This window comes from Hyperolius riggenbachi, chromosome 2, assembly GCF_040937935.1.
Source record: "Hyperolius riggenbachi isolate aHypRig1 chromosome 2, aHypRig1.pri, whole genome shotgun sequence".
Lineage (NCBI taxonomy): Eukaryota > Metazoa > Chordata > Amphibia > Anura > Hyperoliidae > Hyperolius > Hyperolius riggenbachi.
In genome coordinates this window covers 212,428,439-212,453,326 of record NC_090647.1, presented here as the reverse complement: position 1 = coordinate 212,453,326, position 24,888 = coordinate 212,428,439, and the positions used below count along the sequence as shown (strand labels likewise).

Genomic DNA, 24,888 nt, shown 5'->3' with positions numbered 1-24,888 from the left:
GTCTACTTCCACACTTAAGGCCAGGTAGTTGGCTACCTGCCGGTCCAGGCGTTGGTGGAGGGTGGATCTGGAAGTGCTAAGGCGAGGCATTGGACTGAATGTCCGCATGTCTGACATCACCATGAGATCGCTGAAGTGTTCTGTCCTTGCCTGCGTAGACATGGGAGAAGGATTACTGGCAGTGGTACCTTTATTGCGTTGTGCTGTGACATCACCCTTAAACGCATTGTAAAGCATACTTGTCAGCTTGTTCTGCATGTGCTGCATCCTTTCTGCCTTCTGGTGAGTTGGTAACATGTCCGCCACATTGTGCCTTTACCGAGGGTCTAGTAGCGTGGCCACCCAGTACAGCTCATTCCCCTTGAGTTTTTTTATACGGGGGTCCCTCAACAGGCTGGACAGCATTAAAGACGCCATCTACACAAAGTTGGATCCAGACGTACTATCCAACTCCTCTTGCTCTTCCTCAGTGACGTCAGGTAAGTCCTACTCCTCCCCCCAGCCATGAACAATACCACGGGAACGTCAAGCAGCACAAGCCCCCGCGACGCCTGCTGCAGTTCTTCTGCCACCGCCTCCTCCTCCAAAGAAACACCTTCCTCATCATCCGAGTCTGACTCCTCTTCCCAACACGACTCTTCCTCCTCCTCCCCCCTCTGTGCTGCCTCAGGTGTTGAGGAAACATCTTGTTCTGATGAAAATTGCGCCCACAACTGTTCCTCCCGTAACTATTCCTGTTCATGCTCCTCAACAGCTTGATCCACCACTCTACGCACGGCACGCTCCAGGAAGTAAGCGCTCAGAATCAAGTCGCTGATGGTGCCTTCACTGCAACTCACCAGGTTGGTCACCTCCTCAAACGGCCGCATGAGCCTGCATGCATTTTGCATCAGTGTCCAGTTGTCGGGCCAGAACATCCCCATCTCCCTGTGTCCTTTTACTGTAATTGTACAGGTACTGGGTGACAGCTTTCTCCTGTTCTAGCAGACGAGAGAACATGACCAGGGTCGAATTCCAGCGAGTCGGGCTATCGCATATCAAGTGTCTACCCGGCAAGTTGTTTCTCCGCTGAATGTCCGCAAAGCATGCCATGGCCGTGTAAGACCACCTGAAATGCCCACACAACTTCCAAGCCTGCTTCAGGACGTTCTCTAAGCCTGGGTACTTTGACACAAATCTTTGAATGACTAGATTCAGCACATGTGCCATGCATGGTACATGTCAGCTTTCCCAAATTCAAAGCGGAAAGGAGATTGCTGCCGTTGTCACACACCACATTGCCGATCTCAAGCTGGTGCCTACCTCTGGGTCTGCCTCTACCTGTTTTGTCCATATCAGGGGAGATGAAGTGAAAGGTATTCACTGACTTGAGTAATGCAATGTGCAGTCACACAGGTGCAGTTAACAGGTATGCACGGAGTGGTATATCACACTGCGTGCACTCACGTAGGTAGGTGGGTGCACTGAACACAACAGGTAGGTATATGCAGTGATGGGTATTACAAATGTGCACCTGTCACACACAGACAGGTACCGGACAGGCACAGTGACACTGCATGCGTTTATGTAGGTAGGTGGGTGCAATGAAGTGAACAACAGGTAGGTGTATGCAGTGATGGGTATTACAATGTGCACCTGTCACACACAGACAGGTACCGGACAGGCACAGTGCCACTGCGTGCGTTTACGTAGGTAGGTGGGTGCACTGAAGTGAACTTAGCCTAACTTAGCTTTCCCTATGAGAGTCTGCAGCAGCTTTCCCTTCTCTAATTAATGCAGGCACAGGAGTGAGTGAAAAGCCTGACGCTGCCTGCCTTTTATAAGGGAGGGGGTGGCTCCAGGAGGGAGTGTAGCCTGATTGGTTGTGATGTAGAGGGTCAAAGTTGAACCTCATGATGCACTATAGGGGCGAACCGAACTTCCGGAAAAGTTTGCGGTTCTACGCGATCGCAAACCCCGGAAATTCGCCCGGAACCATTCGGGCCATCTCTAACTACAAGGTCTTTTTAGGGAAAAAAAATTTCCACTTTTTCCCAAGAATCACATTTCACAGTTTCAGGCTGTGCGAATCAGCTGGTCATTACTAAATTGGGGACAACTTGTACACTGAATTACTGATCAGGACCTCAGTTTTAAACACTTTAACCTCAGTTACATGCGCCAACACTTACAAGTAACACTCAGATTTTCAGTTATAGTGCAGAAATGGTTTTTATTGTCGTTGTGTCCCCATTCAGGATATCCTCTTTCACTCCCTGTTCTGTCTGACTGTTGGCAACAGCAGAGGAAGTGAGTAAATACACAAATATTACTGTAGTTCTGTAGTTGCCAAACAGGAGTTGGGGATAAATATCCACAGATGAAATTTTTCCCTCCTGTTGAAAGATTTCCTCTTCAACACAATGAGGTCACGGGCAGTAACAAAAGCCTGGAAATGGTTCCAATCGTTTAATGCCACATCCAAAACCCCAAAAAACATTTTTAGCTAGAGTGTCACTTTAATGCAAAACAAAAGCCTAACTGGAAACATTTATAGCACCAATTAAAGAAAACTGCTACTTTGAAATATTACTTTAAGAATGGTTAAACCTGAGCGTATTGGGAAACCTAAACTGGATTCTAGAAGTGAAGTGCTATTTGGTGCTTGATACTTGGATTTAAAGGGATACTGTAGGGGGGGTCGGGGAAAAATGAGTTGAACTTACCCGAGGCTTCCAATGGTCCCCCACAGACATCCTGTGTCCGCGCAGCCACTCACCAATGCTCTGGCCCCGCCTCTGGTTCACTTCTGGGATTTCAGACTTTAAAGTCTGAAAACCACTGCGCCTGCGTTGCCGTGTTCTCGCTCCCACTGATCTCACCAGGAGTATACTGCGCAGTCGCAGACCATACTGAGCCTCAGCAGTACGCTCCTGGTGACATCAGCGGGAGTGAGGACACGGCAACGCAGGCGCAGTAGATTTCAGACTTTAAAGTCTGAAACTCCAGAAGTGAACCGGAGGCGGAGCTGGAGCATCGGTAAGTGGCTGCGCGGGCACAGGATGCCTGCGGGGGACCATTAGAAGCCCCGGAGAAGTTCAACTCATTTTCCCCCGACCCCCTACAGTATCCCTTCAAGCATTTCCAGCCACCGCCGATTAGAATATGCAGTTTGTTCCAGTCATATTAAACGTTGTCTATATAACATTCATACTCCAACATATACATTTCAAAGAACCAATGGGCATGTATTTAATGTATGATTGTTCTTTGGTGCCTATATGCAACTGAAAGGACAACTGAAGGAAGAGGGATATGGAGGCTGCCTTAGTTATTTACCTTTAAACAATACCAGTTGCCTGGCTGTTCTGCAGATCCTCTGCCTCTAATACTTTAAGCCATAGACCCTGAACAAGCATGCAACAGATCAGATGTGTCTAACACTATTGTCAGATCTGAAACAAGCTGCATGCTTGTTTTATGGTGTAATTTAGACACTACTGCAGTCAAATAGATCAGCAGGGCTGCCAGGCAACTGATATTGTTTAAAAGTAAATAAATATGGCAGCTACCACATCCCTCTCACTTTAGTTGTCCTTTAAAACAACATATCAAATGTAGTCCTTTCTAAATATGCAAAAACTACTTCCCATGTTCGATTTTTTTTTTTAAGTATTACTTTTTCTCTGTACTTGCATAGTAAGGACACATTAAATAGAGCTGTAAATAATACACAGAACTATAAAAATTGAGAAGCTGAACAGACGCAGCACAGATAACACACAAAGCACCCCAGTGACCGATTAGGACATTCCGCCCTGCCCAACAGATATTCGCATTACAAACATCACCTCTCGGAATTTCAGCTCAAAATGGCGAAGTTGCAAACACTGTTCAAGCTTCAGTTGGTGTTTAGACCAAAATTCATCAAAAGCGGTTTCTGTTTCATGAAGCTGTATAATAAGCCTACAAAAAAAACAAAGATCGTTTAGTAAGCATCATGAGAGCCAGGCATAAAGGAAGGTTATTTGAATTTGATAGGACAACAAGACCGATCAGACCACACAGTGTTCATTGTCCTAAATCTTCTAACCTGATTTCTTCTAATGTGTAACTATAGACAGGTCCTCCTTGCCCGGATGCTCTCACCTTTCTACAGTGGACTGGTTGTCTAGCTGGTCTTGGTTCATCCTATATTCTGGGTCTTCTTTCACAGGCTGCTTGATCTGCTCCAAGATGTCGCTACCCTGATTCAAAGCCAGTCTCAGATCATCCTATTAAACCAAAAAAAGAGATAACTGGTAGAATACAGAATATAAAGCCTGACGCTGTATCCACAATGTAAGAAACGAATGTTAATCCTTGTGTGGCTGACTGAAAACGTAACAGAAAAGTAGATCTAGTCTGCAGAGCATCGGAAGGATTTCCCTTTTTTATAGGACTTGTGAGAAGTGACACTGTTTATGCTGTTTTACCTCAACCATCACAGGCTCATCAGGATCTCCCATTACTATTTATATGAATGCACTCTTCCATGGTATTGCTGATGCCTGTGACCTGACACAGCCTTGTAGACACCGGTATGGTGGACAAGCCAAAGCTGTGGATTCTCACCTTCATCTTGTCTTTCTTCTCTGTATGCACAGCTATAAGGGCACTGGTGGTAGACACATCATTTGGCAACTCTGTCTCAGCCAACTCCGTTCCAAAGGACTGCAGCGCCTGTGCTGTCTGTTTCACCATTAGGGCAAAGTTTTCTATAGCCTAGAATACAAAGAGTGTTACAGTAATTACATGAGGGCCTGACCATGACATTGTGACTAGAAACCACATGCTTTCACATGTTCTTGTTATGAATGCATTTTCGCATGTATGACGTTTATTACAACAATATTTTGCTGTTCAAGTCTGCCTGTATGATCTGTAGGTCATATGAACTTTACTCAGTTACAATAAGGAATGGTTAATGAGATGATAATCATTCTAAACAAATGCAAATGTTATGCAAATGAACAGCTTGAAATGGACCAATCAATGAAGTTGCTAGGCATCCTCAGAGGAATAGGAATTTGTCTTATGTTCAAGTATTGTTCAACTTCTGCATAAATAGCTTTGCAGTTGTGGTTGTACATTTTGCCTAGTTTATAGTAATATGGAGTTTGTATGTTTTCTCCGTTTGTGCATGGGTTTCTTCCAGGTACTTTGGTTTCTCCCCACAACCCAAACCACACAATGATTTCAAAAACTGGTGAGTGAAGGGTTAAAATACAAGTGACAAGAAAAGTGCATGCTGGGAAAGCTGCCAGCTGAGCATCACTGCCACGGAATTATATTATATACTATAAAAGGGGCATGAATAAAGTAGACAGGAATAGAAAACAATTGGCAGCTGATTTTTTTTATGTCACTGTTAAGTTTATTTAAATTGTTCAGTTTCAAAGATGTCTCCTAAACACATCTTACTAAGTTAACGAATCTATGGAAAACGCACCCTTATATAGCATGGGCCTGCTCATACTGGGCCAAAAACGCTCTGATACAGCGGATGTGTAAACGGATCCTATGTTAAGAATAGGAGCCATTTAGGGCTAGTTCATACTCAGCGCTTATGTTATATGCAAACTGCGCCCACTTGTTCAACCTGTTCCTTTAAATCAATACTGTAGAGTATTCGCTATCAAAAGTCCACCTGTTGCCTGTTGGGAATACTAAGATAAGCACTATCTGAAAGGATGGCTGTTAGTCAACAAAGAAGGGAAACTATGTATGTCAAGCTGGGGTTCCTATGAGCCCTTTTCCTTTATGTGGACAATACAATCCCCCTCCATCTAATATAAATAAAGGGGACACATAGGGGATAATCCCAGATAAGGGCACAGGGGGCCCCATAATACCTGGCACGGCTATTAGGAACCCCCCCCCTGGTATGATGACAGAGGCCAGCATTGGGGCACAATAATTACAGACAGTTGAGTGTGGAAGTTGAGAATTATGTGGCCCGAATTCACATGGGAACCAAGGGCCAAGTAGTATATAATTTTTGGGGTCAATATATGGTTGAGGACCACATAGGGGTGGGAACACGCAGGGTTTTGAGTGTATAGTAGGGGCCACAAAATTCTCCCCCCATATAGTGGAATGGAGTATGTAAATGGGGGCCACTAAGGGACACCCACATAGAGATGTGTATGGAATGTAATATGAAGCATGATAGGCAGACAGATAATGGATATGTTGGATGGATCTAGCGATGATCAAGTGGGTACTCAGTGCACTTTGATGCACCCTTGAACGATCGGCAGTTGGATGGTTAATACTGGGAAAAAACGAGAATCCAGAAAAAATAGGGTGAAAATAGATATTTCAATTGTATATATAAAGTGAAATCCGTTGTTCTAGGAGAGTGCAATGTTTTAAAACTAAGAAAAATTCTTCTCAAGAAATTTTATTTAAGAAGCAGTATGGGTGCATGTATTTTAATTTTAATTTTAAATTTTAGCAATGTTAAACTGTACAAACCGCAATTAGCCCATCAACCAGTAGAGGGCAGGAGAACCAGGATTAATCATCCTATACATAAATTAGGCTAGCGTTTTGCGGTGTCCGAGTCGGGTTACAGACTGGGAGATAATAAGCATGCCCAGTGGGGAAGTATACGGATATACGTAAAAACAGTGGAGTGATTACGGACTTCATTGCGCAAGCGCGGAAATTGATTACGAAGTGACATGCGCATTCACATTGGTTTGGGGATAAGAGACGTCGGGCGCTCCTGTGACGTCAGCCTCTGATGAGTCCTAGGGGACGAAACGCGTAAGGCGGTGCGGGGAGCGTCTGACGTCACAGGAAGCAGGAAGTAGAACGAGCAGTGGCCGGGCACATCTGAGTTCGCAGTGAGGCCAACTCTATGGAAAGCGGGACGCCGTGACTAAGGGTGCATCACTGGGACAGGAGCCTGACCTACCTTACATGCCTAGAACCCAATGAGGATTACGTGAGTGCGCACTATAGCGCAGGAATTTCTCTCTTTTTTAAAGGATTTTATGCTATGTGTTTTTCATTGTTTTATTGAGGAAATTGGATTAAATTACCTGTTTGAAAATTGAAAACGCTTGATTGCAGTGGAATATCTTACACGCTAGACCCACCTGGTTTGTGAGGTGGCATATATCTGGTGAGCTCATATCTTGCTTTGAGATTGGTGGAGTTTATGCACTGGAGCACGAGTGAACACAAGATTGGCACTTGATGGGTGTTATATAAAGGAACAGTTGATAATTAACAGTAATGCACTATGTCTAGATGTGTTCATCTTTTCTAGGTATAAGGACTCAAGAAGAGGAGCGCTGTCATACAATAACATTTATATCATACTCAGCGCTTGCCCGCAGCTTGCCCCCCGATCACGTTCGGTCCGTGACTGCCATTTGGCAGGCAAAATCCCACGATTCCCGTTTATTAGAACGAGAATCACAGCGCAATCGCCCCAAAGACGTTGCATGCACCATTTTTACAAATGATCAAAATCGCAGTGTGAATGTATCCAGAGGGATACATTAGGAGCAGTGCTTTGCTGATCGCCGGCAATCAGAAAAGCGCTGAAAAAGCGCCAAGTGTGAACCAGCAACAACCACTTGCAAATTACAAAGGAGTGGAACACAGCGGGAGCAGCGTGTGAACCTAGCCTCACGCCATTTAAAGCACACAATGCATACCGAAAGAAAGCTGTCCATTCTATGCCATTCCGTGCCACATATGAATACACAGTCAGGTAATACAGGAATATAAATTCGTACCGTGCGATGTAAAAGCCAGTTTGTATGACAATAGTCCAGTGTGCCGCCTAGGTCCCTAGTAAGCTGCGTCTTGTCAATGTAATTCTGTAATTCTGCTGCTGAATTCAGCATTATGATCTGTTCAAGAAGGAATGAAAACACAAATATAGGATTTATAAAGCATCCTCTCTCCTGATCAGAACCAGGTACACATCCTGCTACATTAGTGCTGCTAAAAAGCAAAACTACTACATCGAGGTAAAGCTATCTAGTTGCTGCATGCTAACAAAAAAAAGAAAGACAAAACATGCAAACATCAGTCACTAAAATGTTGCCCTGAAAAGTGACACCGAAGTGAAAAAATAAAATACAATATAATGAATTGTATTAATAGAACATTAGTAGCAAAGAAAAGTCTAATTTTGATTTTCAGTTATATAGCTTTTTTTTTCATAACATTGCATCATTTTCTAATATTTGCAGTTTACAAACTGCACTCTGTATTTTAAACTAAGAAACAGAGAAGAGCTAATGATGCTTTGAAATTCCCGGCAGTAAAACCTTATCTGAAGTTATCTTTCACTGTTTGATGTAGAAGTGCTTCAGAAAACAGTGCTGTTAGAGAGCTCAGAGAAGCTCTTTTGCAAAGATAACAACTGAAGTTTCTTAACTCTTCCTGTACTGACAATATGAGACTCTTATCTTTGCTTTTAATGTTCTATTTCTTAGTTGTACTACACATAAAATTCATTATCAAGTTTATTTTCACTTCAGATTCCCTTTAAGGGTTATTTGATAAAAACACACACATGTACACAAAAATAACAGGTTGGTAAAAAAAAATGCATTCAGTATTTAAGACTTTTTTGCTAATTCATCAGATTTTCACGGGTGTGGTCAAAGTTCGGTAATTTACTGAAAAAATGGGCTTCAATTCACAAAAACCTGTTCCGGAACAGTAGAACAGCGTTGAGTTGTCTCTGTTTTGTTGCATGCTGTCCACTGATTGCATTACAATAGTAAAAGGCGACCCAGACATCCCTTTAGATGTAAGGGTTTGTTCTATTCCCTCTGAATATGTCCATTAGTCTTTCTTAACATTTCCTTTAATGGCCACAGTTTAGACGAACTTCCAAGAAACATCAAACATGTCAGCACTTGCTCCTCCGCATCTTCAAACAGGAACCTAAAGGGTTGACATCTGAAGGGCTGCAGGGGAAATATATTTTGTGCCTGCTCTCTCCTCTGCTGCCTGGAGGGGGGGGGGGGGGGGACTTGAACCTCCTGAGAACATATTTAGACTATTGGAGGGACTTGCAGGAGTGAGAAGCTGTTCCTATTGGCTTTCTGCTTCTGTCAGTCATGTGCTATCGCATCCTGAACATGGCTTCTGACACATCAGAGCTGAAGGTAATTACTGAACATGTTATTTGGCTTTATGCATGCTCTAATCCTTATGAATTTACATTTACTGACATGAGTTGAGGTATTTACCGCACAAGTCAGTAATTTACCTCACTGCTCGGTAATTTCTGCTTGCCATGTGGCTGTTAATTGACGTTTTACTAAAAGCTCTGTAAAATCATCTGTTTCTGCATTCCTGCATGCGGTAATGGTTCATGTATTGAAGCCATTGTCTGGTGTTAGTTGTGAAAAAGGTTCACATACTTTTTTTTATCAAGATGGCAAAAGTTGTTTTAGGTAAAACCTAAAATAACTATAGGTGGTTTTCTAGCTTTTTTTCCCTCAGCCATCACGTAGCAGTCCAAACATAAGCACATGTATGAGGACTGACATTGGTGGGGATTGGTACTTGATCGCTTGGGTGACAGTTCAGGTCTGCTATAAAGACGCATCACTAGCTGTTAGACAAGCAATGTGTTCTGTTGCTGAGGAGGAGGGATAATGTGCAGTGCATGCAGGAGTGGGAGGAGTGTGGAGCAGAAAAATGCTATCGGTTCTCCACTACTTTTCAACCTTAGTAAATCAAGTTCTGAAAGTAATGATCAGAAGACACAGTTACTTGTGTAAATTAAGTGACACATCAGTGGAAAAAAAAAATATTTTGGCTGTGCAGTGGTGCTTTTACAATCCTTGGCATTCCAATGTAAATGTATTGTGAAGAAAGCAGCAAAAGCCCCTCCAGAGCACTACAGGAAGCAAGAGCAGGACAAGAACATAGAAGGGGGACATTCCCATTGCAAGGATCAAGGAGCCAGTAAGTAACTGGTAAGGCCTACAAGCATGAGTAAAGTGACGCGATTTCCAAGCCGTTGTGATCAATATGCAAGAATACATTTTTTTAAAAAGGAATTACAGTATATAGAATTACATAGTTATTATTATAGTTATTTACTCGGTCCCATTTCTACCTACTGCTGCTTCATAGTTTAACCCTACCCCCCCCCCCCCCCCCCCAAAAAAAAAAGTTTTCCATTTTTTGCAGTGACTGTAAAGTGTACTTACTGGTACCTTCATTTTAAAGTCATCTTTGTTTAATTTCAATGCAATATCTGACAGGGCGCGATGGAGGAATGCTGAGGGCCGCAGGACAATGACAAGCTGCAGGTTTCCTGGGAATGACGCCTACAGGGTACACAATCGACACAAACAGACAGTTGTTACCCACACAGACATGGCTACTTTATTTTTTATACCATTCCTCAAACACAAAAGAAAGTACGGTCAGCTCATTTTCACACATGTAAGGAACCTACATTGTTACCGGTAGTTATGGATTTCCAAGATCTAATAGCATAATGAAAAAGCAATACAGTAATGCACTTAGGGGGCTGCAATAAGATGCTATACAAAAAACAAAAAGTAGTACAAGAAGTACAATAAAGAAAGTTTTGACCTGGGCCGATTTACCATCTAATCCTTAGTTCACCCTCCTAATAAGCAACATGAAATGAAGACTATGCCATTACTCATTTTCATATTTGATGCAGCTCTTCCAGAGAAATACGCTTTGGTAAGGTCATTCATGTGACCCAGGATTCATTCAGGAATTTAGCAGCAGCCAGAAGAGTGGATGGTTCCCAGCAGATCTCACTGACCAGCACAAATCTGATCACCTACCCAACCCACCTCCTCCTCCTCCTGCTGCTGCAGGCAGATAAAGCTTGGGTTCTCACTATGCCGGAGAGTTACTATGCTTTCTAGATGTACTGTAATCTGTTGGTTACCGTTTTGGTTCTCCATTTTTGTACATTGATATCAGCAGGGACGTCATCAGAAATTTTGGGGCCCCTCACACATCAGGCTAGGTTACCCAGTATAGGTTAGCCAGGTAGTTGCCTCTAGTATAGGTAGCTATTATAGTTGCCCCAGTATAGGTTAGCCAGGTAAGTGCCTCAAGTATAATTAGCCAGTATTATTTCCCCAGTATAGGTAAGCTAGCTAGGTGCTGCCAGTATAGGTAGCCAGTATGGTTGCCCCCAGTATAGGTTAGCTAGGGTAGGTGCCTCCAGTATAGGTAGGCAATATAGTTGCCTCTAGTATAGGTTGGCTAGCTTTAGGCAAAGCAGCGGGGGAGTGCGGGCATAGCGCAATGACTCACCTTCTGGCATTCCCGCAGCCTCTTTCTACTTCCTCTCCCGGGCGTCTCTCACACTAGTACCAGCGCCCCCTGTGATGACATGCAGTTACGTCATCACAGGGGGAGCTGTTACCAACGTTAGGGACACCTGGAAGAGGAAGTAGAAAGAGCCCGCGGGGGATCCTGGAAGGTGAGTTACGGGGCTATGCCCGCTCTCCCCCGCGGCTGCGCCCCCACCCCCCTTTTAAATACTGCCTGGACCATCAAAATGTAAGCGCAGCAGACAGAGTGAATTGGACCTTACTTTGTGGTCAGCACTGCAGCTCAGCAGAGTCTTTTCCACTACTACTTTCTATTATGTATATGATTTATTACATATTAGGGATAATCAATGAGATGCAAATAACTTCTCTTTGCGTTCCAATTTCATGTAGCTTGAAACTGGACCAATCAGAATAACTTACTGTCAATTTTTTATTAGTCCAGGTTCAAGCTGCACGAAATTTGAACGCAAGGAGAAATGATTTGCATCTCATTGGTCATCCATATAACACATTCAGCAAGGATAGAGAGTAAAGACTCTGCTGAGCTGTAGCGTCAATGCTGTGCACAAAGAGCTAATCTTCTAGCAGCAGAAAGGGAAGGTGGCAGAGGTCTGATGATCTGCTCAGTGTTGCCAGGGAAGGTCTGGGTGGTGCTCCCTACCAGTTCCTCCTTGACTATTTAACATGGGTGATGCTGGGTATGTCGGTGAGTTTGGCAATGGCAGCAACAGGTGCTTTATTACATAAATACATTTAATGGGACTGGAAGTCAAGTGTTATCCTCCAATTGCTGCAACAATGAGAAGATCAGAGCCCATCACTAAAGGGGCGGAGCTAGCACTCATTTCCTTATCGGATACCAACTAGAGTTAATGAATGAAGGCTTAGGGCTGGCGATACACTGGCTAAAGTGGTCTAAAGATAGATGCCTCTCAGATAATCTGATCAGAGAGGGATCTATCTGATTAAATCCTGCCACACATTGCACACTGAATTTTATTAGATTTCAGCATAAAATCTATTAAGAAATCTATGGAACCATAGCGTTGCACTGCAGTTGTTGCCATTTGTATTTCAGTGGTCGCCATTTTGGCTGTTCTTTGTCAATAAAAACAGAGATGTGTTCAAAGTCGATCTGGGACAATCTTCAGCACTCAAATTTGAACATTTGAGCATACTTATATAATCAAAGGCTAAGCTAAGTGAACAGTGTATTTGAAACAGGTCATACCAGTCACAGGCAGCTGCAATATTGGGGCAGATTCACATGAACAAACAATAGGAAGGTTTGTGAGGTAAAAATGGTTGGGGAAAGGACTGTTCCCTTTCAAGAATCAGGAAAATCTGTATTATTTAACCGCTTATACGGCTGAAGTTACTAACTGCAGTGGCATAGCAATAGGGGATGCAGAGGTTGCGACTGCACCAAGGCCCTTGGACCAGAGGGGCCCTTCCTCAACTATAGTATTAGCTCTTCAATGGTGCTATGCTGATAATGATCACTTCTATTTATACTTTGAATAGTGGTAATCATAACAAACTCTTCCCCTCCTCTGCTTACACCTCACATACGATGGATGTATTTGATAGGTTTTTTGGCAGCATATTAATTATGTATATAATTCTCGGGGGCATGCCATTTGTTTAAGATGTCTTTATCAAATGGACAACCTTTGCCTAATATATCTGCATATAGGTTCACCCTGAAAGCAATAAATAACGAATGTCTAAATAATAAATAAATGATTACTGTGCACATCTCTGAGGTGGAACAGAGCATGGTCTCTTTGCTGATCATCACAGAGACATCCCCAGGCTTTTTCTGCAGCACTGAGTGTCACATAACAAATGTCTTGCAAAAAAGCCAAACACTGAGGAAGTGTAGGAATGCTTCTCAAAACTGGCTGGCAGGTTGCATACTGATGAAGTAGGCCTGAGTGAGTAATCTGCACTTAGATAATACATTACAGCTTCTGAATGGTGGCAAGAATATGACAGTCTGCTCTGGAAGTGTAGGCTTGGTCTTTGCTTACATCTCCATTGATTCTAAAGGAGAACGCCAAGAACTGGGTCTCCGTGCAAACTTTGGACCGTGCAGATTTGGACTTGTGCCCCATAAATCACACACTAAAACAATTGAACATGCTAAAACAGACCTTAGTGGATGCTAGAAAACACTGTTCTTGTTTGGAAAGAATATGCTTAGTAAGTGTGACACCAAGCGAATGTTGGTAACCAAGTGTAGTGTTCCTTGGTGGTCCCACTGAGTGAGTGCCATGGACCTCATGTTCAAGTTATTCGGTAACTTGCCTGTGCGGTTGGGTGCTCTCTTCCCTCTGATCCAATGTATAGGTCTCCTCATTGCTCCACATCCATGTCACACTAATTTATTAACAGTGACATGGCACAGCTCGAAGCCTGAAGGAGAATCTGGCACTGGGTTAGAGAGAGGGCAGTTTTTATGCCCTTTTGGTCTCTGGCCTGTCTGTCATGGTGATTACTTTATCAAAACATATAATAGCGCTCACTAGTCATACAGATCACTAGCCCAGCCTGTATAGCATAAGTAACACAGGTAACACAAATTGCTAGTAATAACTAATATTAGTGCAGAATTTATGAAACTGAACAAACACCCAGTTCATCAGGTGGAGCGCTCCCTGCTTTCTGTGAAGAGCCAAACGTAAATAGTAATAAATATGGGTTCAGTGCCAGGGCCGGTGCTACCATAGAGGCAAAGGAGGCAGCTGCCCCAGAGCTTGTAGAGGCCCCCAGTGGCTACAAGAGGGAAAACATTTTTTTCAAATCGGCCTTATAGTTTGAGAAAATCGATTTTAATGTTTCAAAGGAAAAAAAATACACATTTAAAAACCTGCCGACTTTAATGGTTAATAGCAAACGCACCTTACATTCTAGAAACCCTAAATTTGCAGGATATGCTAAGGAGATCATTAGAAATAAGAGGAAAAAACAATTTTTCAAAAAGACCTTATAGTTTTTGAGAACATTGATTTGAAAGTTTCGAAGGAAAAAAGTATACTTTTAAATGCGGTACATGTCACTTTTAGTAGCAAACCTAACGGTAGTGTAATTTTACATGCATCAAACGAAAGCGCAATAAATTTCCTGACGGGGTTTCCAGGGGGTCTATACGCAGCCGCAGCACTTTGGCCAGGGATCGCTATACAGCCGCAATCAGTGTTGCCAATTCATCCCTTTAATTAATGACACATCTAAGTTATACAGTTTCAGGGGCTATTTTCAACATAATCAGTGCCTTAACTTCATCTACCTAGCCACAAAACCTGTATAATTCATATGTGTCAGTAATTAAAGGGATGAGTTGGCAACACTGGCCTCAATATGGCTGTATGAAGATCCCTGGCATTTTTACCTATTTTCCCAATTTTATTTTTATGTTTAGAGTGTGGGATTTTTTTTTTTTTTTTAATTATGTGGGGTCCCCCCTCCTGAAACGTTTTAATCCCTTGTCCCCTATGCAGGCTGGGATAGCCAGAATGTGGAGCTCTGACCGATTGGGACTTCACACCCTGACTATACCAGCTGCAAAAAAGGTCCCCTAATGCCGATTTTTGTTCCAGGGTATATGTTGGGGGGGCCCCCCAGGTTTATTTTGCCCTGGGGCCCCATTGTTGCTTAAACCGGCCCTGTTCAGCACTCAAAATGGACAGTCTCTTATGCAGTCAATAAGATCCAACTTGCACTTGATTCACAGTACGGGGAGTGTGCCAAGCACCACTCCCCTCAGTAACTGATGAGTTACTATAGTAACGAAATGCATAGGGCGGAGCTACGGAGTGGCGCAGCGTGTGACGTCATCGGACGCGGTTTTAACTTTTTAACTACGTTTTGTATAAATTGTATGGATTCATTTGGATCCTTTTTTCCAGTCATTTTTTTAATAAAAGCAGGAACTTTTTTTTGCACATTTACGCTATGTGAAGCGACTCTTTTTTGAGGTGAACAACCACTGGATTACAAGTGCCCAGCAGAGGTTGCAGAGGTGGCTGAGGGGTGGCCTATACCCCACATGTGCTGACGGGCCCATTCTGGCCAGTGGATCTGGTGAGTTTATTCATACTGAGGGGGAGTGGTGCTTGGCACACTCCTCGTACTGTGAATCAAGTGCAAGTTAAAATACAGTCCGCTATGGGAACTACGAGCAGATATGCAGTAGTGGGAGGCACGCAGCTCTAACTGGCATGGCAGCCTGTTTGTATTAGCCGCCCCGGCCCTTCCCCTGCGATGAAGCCGCTCGTATTACTTAGGAGCGTGTATCCGATGCCCACCGCGTCCGATGACGTCACACGCTGCGCCACTCCGTAGCTCCGCCCTATGCATTTCGTTACTATAGTAACTCATCAGTTACTGAGGGGAGTGGTGCTTGGCACACTCCCCGTAGTGTGAATCAAGTGCAAGTTGGATCTTATTGACTGCATAAGAGACTGTCCATTTTGAGCGCTGAACCCATATTTATTACTATGGTGATTACTTTAGCAGCATCACCTGAAACACACCGTAAACAAGCAAGTAACATGATCAGCATACTTGCTTTAGGGACTGTTCACATTATTACTGGTGCCGGCTGGTACAGTCCTAATGGGGTGCACAGTGGTGCAGCATTATTTAATATTTGTTAATAGGTTTGCACGCCCATGGTGTCATATGGAACTTTATTCCGCTCATCCTGCCATGCTACTCTTGTTGTGAACAGCATCAAATGTGAAGGTGAGGGGGCAGTGCTGAGTGGAGTGCACAGCTAGTGTGAAACTGTGAATGGATCCTTATAGGCAGAGATGCAATTTATCAGGAAAATACAATTTTTAAAAGAAAGATGGCATGGACTCTTCACAATACACTTTTATTTTCCTTTGATTCTTTGGTCCACTGCAAAATGCTCAGGAAAATGTATATTCTTACAGAACAACAATTCCTTACTTTTTAAGGTACACACACACACGTCCAACAAAGTGCACAACCAACTCGATGACATGCCCAACCCCACAACAGTTTACAAGTATTTTTATATACCATCCACTGAACAACAAAATCATTTGTATACCGCATGTGCAAGTGGAACGATGGACTGGACGATATGGCCACATTAAAAACATGCGCACGTCGCTCAAATGATGTACACATGTGGACAACTGCACAATATCAGTCCAACAGACATGATTTGATTGGCCGGATGAATTGGGCAAACTGCCTGTTATCAGTCGCTTGTCTAGTCATTTGACACGCGTGCAGGTGCCGGATTGTCATCTAACTTAGACAGTGTTCCCCAACCCTGTTCCTCAAGGCCCACCAACAGTGCATGTTTTGTATAAAGCCACAGAGGTAGTTAATAAACTCTGCTGCAACACTGATTACCCCACCTGTGATTGTATGTGGTTTCCTGCAAAACATGGACTGTTGGTGGGCCTTGAGGACAGGGTTGGGGAACTCTGATCTAACAGACCAAAATCAGACAACATTAGGGTGGATTTGTTGGATGTGTGTACCAGCCTTTACAAAACTCTGTTCTCTTGATTCTACATTGAACTTTATTTAAAATTTCAATCTGCTGTGAATATTATTATTAGGAATGTGCTTAACTGGGTTACAATTAAAATACAGTAAAACAAACTACAACATACAGGACGGGTAATGCATTGGGCCCAGATTGGAGCCCGTAGAACATAACGTACTGTATCTGGTAAACCTGCCCTGAAATGTATTAAAATCTGTATATTAGATTACCTTTGCAACCCTCATTTGTGTCATATCAGGCCATGGAAAAGGATGCAGCTAGGTTAGTGAATGGGTATTCGTGGTCTCATATACACGTCCTCAGAAAATTATAATTAATACATAAACACCACGTTGTGCTTGCACAACCGCCACTTTGATCCGCAATGAACCAGGTGCAGGTTGCAAACAATTGCAATCTGATATAAGAAAACGTTTAACAAATCTAGCCCATATTTGTATGACTTGTGATCTCCAGTCTAGTAATATTTTAGTAAGTCGGGCCCATTGAATGTCATCAAACACTACCAAAACTGCATTGGGATAAACACGGCACGGGCTGACCATTTTGGATTATTACATGACAATAATAATAGTACAAACGTGGATATTGTATTATTTATTTACATCTTAATGAATTCTTCAGTAGGAGAATGGACCAGTTAACCTAGTGAAATGTTCACCATTCTGCTTTGGACAGGTACATATTGTTTTGCATTGGTGCTACATACAGTATATGATAATAATGTACTAGGTGTTTTCCTATTCGTGCTGACCAGACAGGGCTGAGCGGCTGTAGTGACAGCTTCTTACAACTGTTACTAAGGTAAATAGAGCACAGTTAAGCAGGCCTCAACGCCATTCATGTCTACTGAGCAAAGTGACGTCAACTGGTGTGTACACAGCCCCAAGATAAATAGCCACCCACAACAATCATTATAGCCAACAAAAATTTGCATTTGAAGCCACAGTGAGATTATTTTAACCCTGAAGTGCTTTAATTTTTTGAAACCTAGTAAAATAGAATAGCTGTAAGGTCTTCTCCTATCATGTATTTTGTGATCTTATGATAATGTGGATCATTAATGCCTATCCTATGATAACTCTGCGCAGATACACCAGGGGGCTTGCATGTAACACACTGCACACACCATGCTAACCGAGTTCACATAACATAAAGACTTACTGCAATCCTCAGTATTGATGCTTTCACAGATGTCCATTTGTCCTGCCTCCGGTCAATGACTAGGATGAATCCAATTCCTGCATCTTGTAAACTAAACGTAGGATGGGAAAGAAGAAGAGAGGCTGCAGTTAGTTATTATTCCACGTGCGGATGCTGCGTCCTTACTATGGTGCAGCTTTTTAACCCCGTCCTCACTGAGCAGTGCAGGAGGTAATTACACTGCACATTTGTCACAGATAGAAAACCACAGGGCTCCACGTCGGCTCCTTCCTAGGTGGGATCCATAGAGTGGTTCTTTACGTGACTCATGCAATGTCAGCTATTCCATCTTAGTTCAGTCTGCAGCAGCCCGCATGCCCTTGATTTTCCTCCCCATTACCACCAGTCCTGCTAGTGCTTTTCCTGAATAAATATATCCCATCCTCATAAGCATAGGTTACATATCCATTTAGAAGCATTGCTTAAATATCTGTTACGCAGCAGCAGCAGCAGTCAGTCTTCATGATGTGCCTCATCTCAGCATCCCTTGACCTGCATGATCAGTCTATTGCACAGTAAGGTATATGCCGGATCCACCTTAATCACAGCAATGTAACACAGCTGGTTAATAGGAAGAGCTCTGCCCCAGATGCAAAGGCTGCCTTCACTGCAGGCTAAAGAAATAACCTTTGTTTTTTCTCCATTCTGCTGTGTGCAGCAGCATATGCTCTAGATATGGTGAACGAATGGACCTAGATCTGCTTCCATTTCAGGAACTCAAGCAGGAAAATTGTGCAGTGCCAGCATGGAACTGGGGGTGGGAGCCAATCACAGCAGCTTGTGAGAAGAAAAAGGCAAATGCTGAGAGACTGACAAGAATAGCTAATGGCAAGCACACTGCATGAGATACGTAGCCCAGGAAAGGATGCTCGCATTATAATACCCAGTAACTGAGAAGAGATCCATGAACTCTGCATATTCCTAGAGAACAGGGATTATACAGGGCAGAATGGTCTATAAGAAATAAAAGGAATTGCCAGATATGCAATGATAGGCTGCTTAATGAATAAAGCAGTATTGCAGCTTTTCTAACTAGGAGCTATACAATATGGCATAGTATGCAAAATATGTGCTATAATTAAAATGTTTTGTTAAAGTGCCCATTAACAGTACAATCTCCATAGAATCGATCAGATCAGGTACCATTAAAGGACGACTATCTCAAAAATGGTTAAACTTAAAATACATACATATAATATGTACATTTTCCCAGATTCAAATGCTTTTCTCCTATGCTCCGGTCACTTACAGTAGGCCAGGCATGGGCAAACTTGGCCCTCCAGCTGTTAAGGAACTACAAGTCCCACAATGCATTGCAGGAGTCTGACAGACACAGTCATGACTCATAAAGGCAAATGCATTGTGGGACTTGTAGTTCCGTAACAGCTGGAGGGCTGAGTTTGCCCATGCCTGCAGTAGGCAGTGAAAATGTGACAGGTTTTGACAGTCTAGTACATCTAATGGGGGATTCTCAGTATCTCCTTTATTCTTTACAAAAGTACACTATGGAAAGGATCTATACAAAGAGGTCGGACACTTCTTTGTGCAATACTTTGGCAGTTGGACTGAGCGACTGCTCTTTAGTAGGTAATTTTGAAAGTAAAGAAAACCATGAGAATCCCCTATGAGGAGATGGACTAGTCTAAAATCTGTCAGATCTGTCACATTTTTACTGTCTACCGTAAGCTACAGGAACATAGGAGACGAGTAATTTATAGCACATCTCAATATGGTAGAAATTTACTTCTTATATGTATGTCTACACATGCATTTTAATATTTCCAATTTTTCACTGTAGTTGTCTTTTAATGATGCCGATTGGCGACAATCGTTCTATCGATCCTTCTGCCAATCTGAAATTCTGAACGATTATTTTATTCTGGTTGGGTTACTTATTTCCCTTCTCTTTGGTGGGCCCAAATGATTGTCTCCAATCGATCGCAATAATCAGATAAGGAGGGCAATAGTTTGGGAAATTGGATTTATTCTCATATATATATAATTTTTATTTTGCACAAACAAAGTCAGTATACAGACGTTTCATCAGAAGACATATTCATGACAATATTGGTTACAAAAATGTCAATTATGAGTAACCATGTATACAAGCATCAATTGTAAACTCAATGCGTACATTTATAGTAACACAGGTCTGTTTCTGAAAGCCCATCAACTTTTTTTTGTCTTTTCATAAAAAAACTGTATAAATCTAGATAAGTTTATCTTTAGATTAATTCTAACACAGGTCTGCTCCAGACTATTACTGTTTAATGTCCACCAAGAATTGACAACAAGCAGGATACTCCCAAATCTCTCACAACATACCTTGGTTATACATAGTTAAACCTAAAGTATCAATACCTCAGCCATGTACAGCCAAAAGAGGCGCAGGGAAAAGTATGGCACACACTGATGCAATCAATGTTTTATCTTATAACGTATCTCCATCTTGTGACCTTGATTGAAGACTTCCACCGGCCGCCGCCATCTTTCACTTCACATCAAAATTGAATTACCGGTAATAAAATGTATTTGATAATGGTATTTACCGTTTAAACGGCAAAGATAAACAATGTTATGGCCGTGCGCCATAAGGTAACCATTGAAGCCTGTAAATCATTGTTTACTATAGACTTGAATGGTGGCGCCATAACGTAGCTGCAGAGCTGTGCCTCCTCTGCGTAGGTATCAGGCTTTTGGCTATACAATGTATAATTGTTATCTAGGAAAAGCTGAGGCTCCTTGTGCCACCACTAGAGATTGCCAGTGAGCGGTAAATAATTCTGACTTGCATGCACATTTAATGCAAACTGTATGCCAACTTGGAATTGTCAGGAACTGAATTTGACTGGTCTAATTCCAAGATGCATATATTGTGCATGTTAGCCAGAAATACGAGCATCTTATTGACCAACTCTGTCCACCACAACTGGACACCTAAGGCTTGCCTATATACTGGGAGAGCTGTCATATTGGACACTATTACTGACAATTTGCTATTGGGGTTTCCCATGACACTATGCTAAACAAACCATACCAGAGTAAACATTACCAGTGAATGTAGCAGCAATGTCTGATATGCGGATATCTGTCATACTTGCCTTACATGACTAATGCCAAAGCAACTAATCAGGAAGTGACTAAAAAAATAAAAATCTGTCAGTCATACTTCTTTTCCGCACTTACGGTAACTCAAATCATGAATTTAATGCTGTCTGTCAATCATGGAAAGATATCATTCTAGCCCAATGACACTTACACTGGAACAGGAAATATGAAAAAAAAACCTCTCAGCATTTGTGACACTGACACCAATATAAAAAAAAAAAAAAAAAAAACCTTTTCTGTATAGTCAAAGCAAAAAATATCTTTTTTTCCCCCTAATGTTTTTTTTCAAAGATAATTTTTATTGAATTTTAAATCACATGAGTATTGCATTTCAACAGGCAATATTATCTTAAGAGCTATGAGCAATATAGATATTTATTGGGCGAGTCCATTTCTGTATGCTAGGGGACAGTGCTTCCTCTGCGGGTTGGGAGTGCTTGGTTGGGAGAATCTTGGTTGTAAATAAAAGTTCTCACCTTTGATAGGTATACTGGAGGAAAAATAGAGGTCGTGTGGGCCTCCACAGGGGCCTAGAGCCATCTACCTGCAGTGGGCAAGAGGTGATATATCCTTTATTGGGGCATACAGACATGGGAGTGACCCCAATACCTTGCTAAATCGATGATAGGCTACAGGATTAGTGAAACCCTGAGAGGAAGCTCTGACTACTATATAACCCAAGGAGAGGTGATCTCTCCATATAAGGAATTCAGCTTACAAACAATTATGAACATAAGAAAAAAGAAAAGAAAACATAAAAATGACAGGAAACCTATACCTCCTGTGTTATGGAAACTTTCTTAGGTATGTTTGTTTATATATATATGTTCCATTTTGAGATTGTTTCCATTATTGCTAGTATCAGTGTGGGTGTGGGGACTGAGATGGAACCCCAATTTTGCAGAATTGTTTGTCTAGTTGTGCAGAGTAAGTTAGATATCTTTACGGTGTATCACGGGGAACTCTTGCAAACCTATGTGTAAAACAGCAAGTTGAGGGGAGAGGTTGTATGAGGTTTGGGTTATGTTTATATGTTGGTTGATAGTAGACCATAGTTGGGAGATTAGTGGGCAGTCCCAGAGAATGTGTTCTAAGGTGCCAATGTTGAGGTTACATCTCCAACATAGGGGCTATTAGTGCTGGCGAATCTAGCTAATTGAGCCGGGGTAAAATACCAATGCATAATAATTTTTTGAAGGGATTCCCAATGGGAATTGTGCGCAGAGTATTTTAAAACTGATTCAGTAGCAAGTTTTATAGCTCGAGAGTCTATATTGGTATGAAGGTTAAGTGACCATAGGTCCGTGAATTTTTTTTAATCTTGTTATGTGATTAATAGTTAATAGGTCATACCACTGTGATATGCCCCCTTTAAGAGGCAATTTACTATTTAGCATAGCATTTACAGACCTTGGGAGGGAGAGGAATGGACTAGGTTTGTCTTTAATAAGGTGAGATATTTGTAGATGTTGGAAAGTAATTGATTCTGAACATTGGTATTGTTCCTTTAATTGTGAGATTGGTTTGAGCTTCCCATTGTGGAACAAGTCATTTATGTACTGAATGCCTATTTGGCTCCAGTGTGAAAGCTGGAGGTTAGGAATAGTGTGTTGGAGTGTATGTATTGGGAGTTTAAGGGGGATAAAGTCTTCTGATGATATGTCTGCACAACAGAGATGTGTCTTTAACAGATTAACATATGTTTCATCAGAGGGGAGATTGTTTGGTAAAATTAGGGGCAGGAAATCATAATACAGCCTAAAGATTTTAGATATACGGTAAGTAGCTCACCAGATGTCCCTCAACAGTCTTGACAGCCCCAGGTTCAAGATGCCACAGACCTCTTGTCTTAGGACAGGGCATTCCACATGTGGTATATAGCATGGCCTCCATTCTTCGTTGACGCTGGTTCCATGCCAGAAGTGTAATCACAGCCCCATTTTTAAAATATGTAAGTGGTGGAGGTGGACTCTTACCCAGGGGCGTAGCAATAGGGGTTGCAGAGGTTGCGACCGCATCGGGGCCCTTGGGCCAGAGGGGCCCCGAAGGGACCTCACTCAACTACATTATTAGCTCTCTGTTGATCCTGTGCTCATAATAATCACTTCTATAGATACTTTGAATAGTGGTAATCATTAACAAACTGTTTCCCATCCCCTTCTTACACCTCTGACACTGTAGCTGCCATTGGCAGGTTTTGGTGCACCGTATCAATTCTTATGTATAGAGTGCTTGGGGGGCCTCAATGTAGAACACGCATCGGGGCCCACAGCTCTTAAGCTACGCCACTGCTCTTACCCACTCCAAAGGACACGACAAAAGGAACTAGTTAATGTATAACACAAGGTTTATTTATACACTTCATCAGGCAGTAAGACAGGAGTATACAGCTAAAGTCGACAAGGTCTATACTGAGCACCTCAGTATAGACCTGGACGACTTTAGCTGTATACTCCTGTCTTACTGCCTAATGAAGCCGGGTCACGCCCGTGAAACGCGTTGCAAAAATTGTGGAGTGTATAAATAAACCTTGTGTTATACTTTAACACGTTCCTTTTGTCGTGTCCTTTGGAGTGGGTAAGAGTCCACCTCCACCACTTCCATGTTTTAAAAATGTTATATCCTTTTTATCCTTTTGGCGCCTCTGTTTACTCTGATATTTTATTACATGTTTTATTACATATTGTATAAACTGCTGTAAGCGCCTTCAAAACAACCGGAAAGCATGGTTTATATATACTGCAAGTCCACATCCAGAATTGTCCATAAGTAAAGCATTTATCCCCACCTTCCAGTGTATATAATACATGAATGGACTTATAACCTCCTGGAACAAAAGCAGCTTGTAAGTAGGGGGCGCTTGTATTTAATTCCCCACCAGAGGATAGTGTCTAATCATAACTTGCAATTCAATGGTTATGGAAGGCACTCCATCGAACATGGGTCGGGTGCTTGACACTAAGACATAGGCATAATCATAACTTGGGCACATAAAATTCTCATAGAAAAATTTGGAAAGCATGGTATGCAGGCTTGTGTGTTAAGTGGATGGATGGCTGGCTTACTATTTGTTTATGAATGTATGTTTTAGTTGGGATTTTCGAACAAGAACCAGAATAGGGAAAATGCAAGCTGTGACACACACAACATACATACTGCCAAAAACAGTATGCAAAATGGCCAAGCTAATAACACTCAGCCATGCTCAGGATACATGCCAGTGGCAGCAGTCACACCAGTCTGTGTGTTGGGAAGGAATCATCCACTGTTGATGAATGAAAACTGGAGCTAAAACAGAATAGTTACAGATGACTGTCTAAGAAAATGAAAGAGGAAAGAGAATTGGATGATATGGGCCACAGCTATCTTTATTTCCAGATTTCATACATATCATCCCTCCTGTACTAACACAGAGAAGTGTGTATGAATACAATCCTCTGCCCCAAGGATCTGCACCACTGATGGAAGACAGGGAGGTCTGGTGTGCTCAACCTGCCCACTGACATTCTAACATAGCAATTATCTGATTATAACTTTTATAGAGAGGCATAAATGCATGTCTGAGCACCGAAACACTTCATGGAAAAATGATGTTTGTAAATGATAAGACCATATACTGCCAGAACCGCATATAAGCAGATCATGTGTGAATTGAGTAAAGTCCAATTTTCAGAAAAAAAATAC

The 24,888-nt window shown here is 42.2% G+C and overlaps 1 protein-coding gene across 12 annotated transcripts in view; it reads right to left on the bottom strand.

The window, feature by feature from the left end:
* Positions 1 to 24,888, bottom strand: part of MCF2L (MCF.2 cell line derived transforming sequence like) — a 240,237-nt gene that overhangs the window by 62,354 nt on the left and 152,995 nt on the right. For 11 of the 12 annotated variants that reach the window (XM_068268077.1, XM_068268074.1, XM_068268068.1 and 8 more), the window contains 6 exons: positions 18,058 to 18,148; positions 10,221 to 10,340; positions 7,776 to 7,892; positions 4,594 to 4,743; positions 4,129 to 4,253; positions 3,831 to 3,945 (listed from right to left, as the gene is read on the bottom strand). In XM_068268077.1, the coding sequence (XP_068124178.1) occupies positions 3,831 to 3,945; positions 4,129 to 4,253; positions 4,594 to 4,743; positions 7,776 to 7,892; positions 10,221 to 10,340; positions 18,058 to 18,148 (718 nt within the window). The remainder of the gene's footprint in view (positions 1 to 3,830; positions 3,946 to 4,128; positions 4,254 to 4,593; positions 4,744 to 7,775; positions 7,893 to 10,220; positions 10,341 to 18,057; positions 18,149 to 24,888) is intronic. The other variant, XM_068268070.1, reaches the window with a different exon arrangement.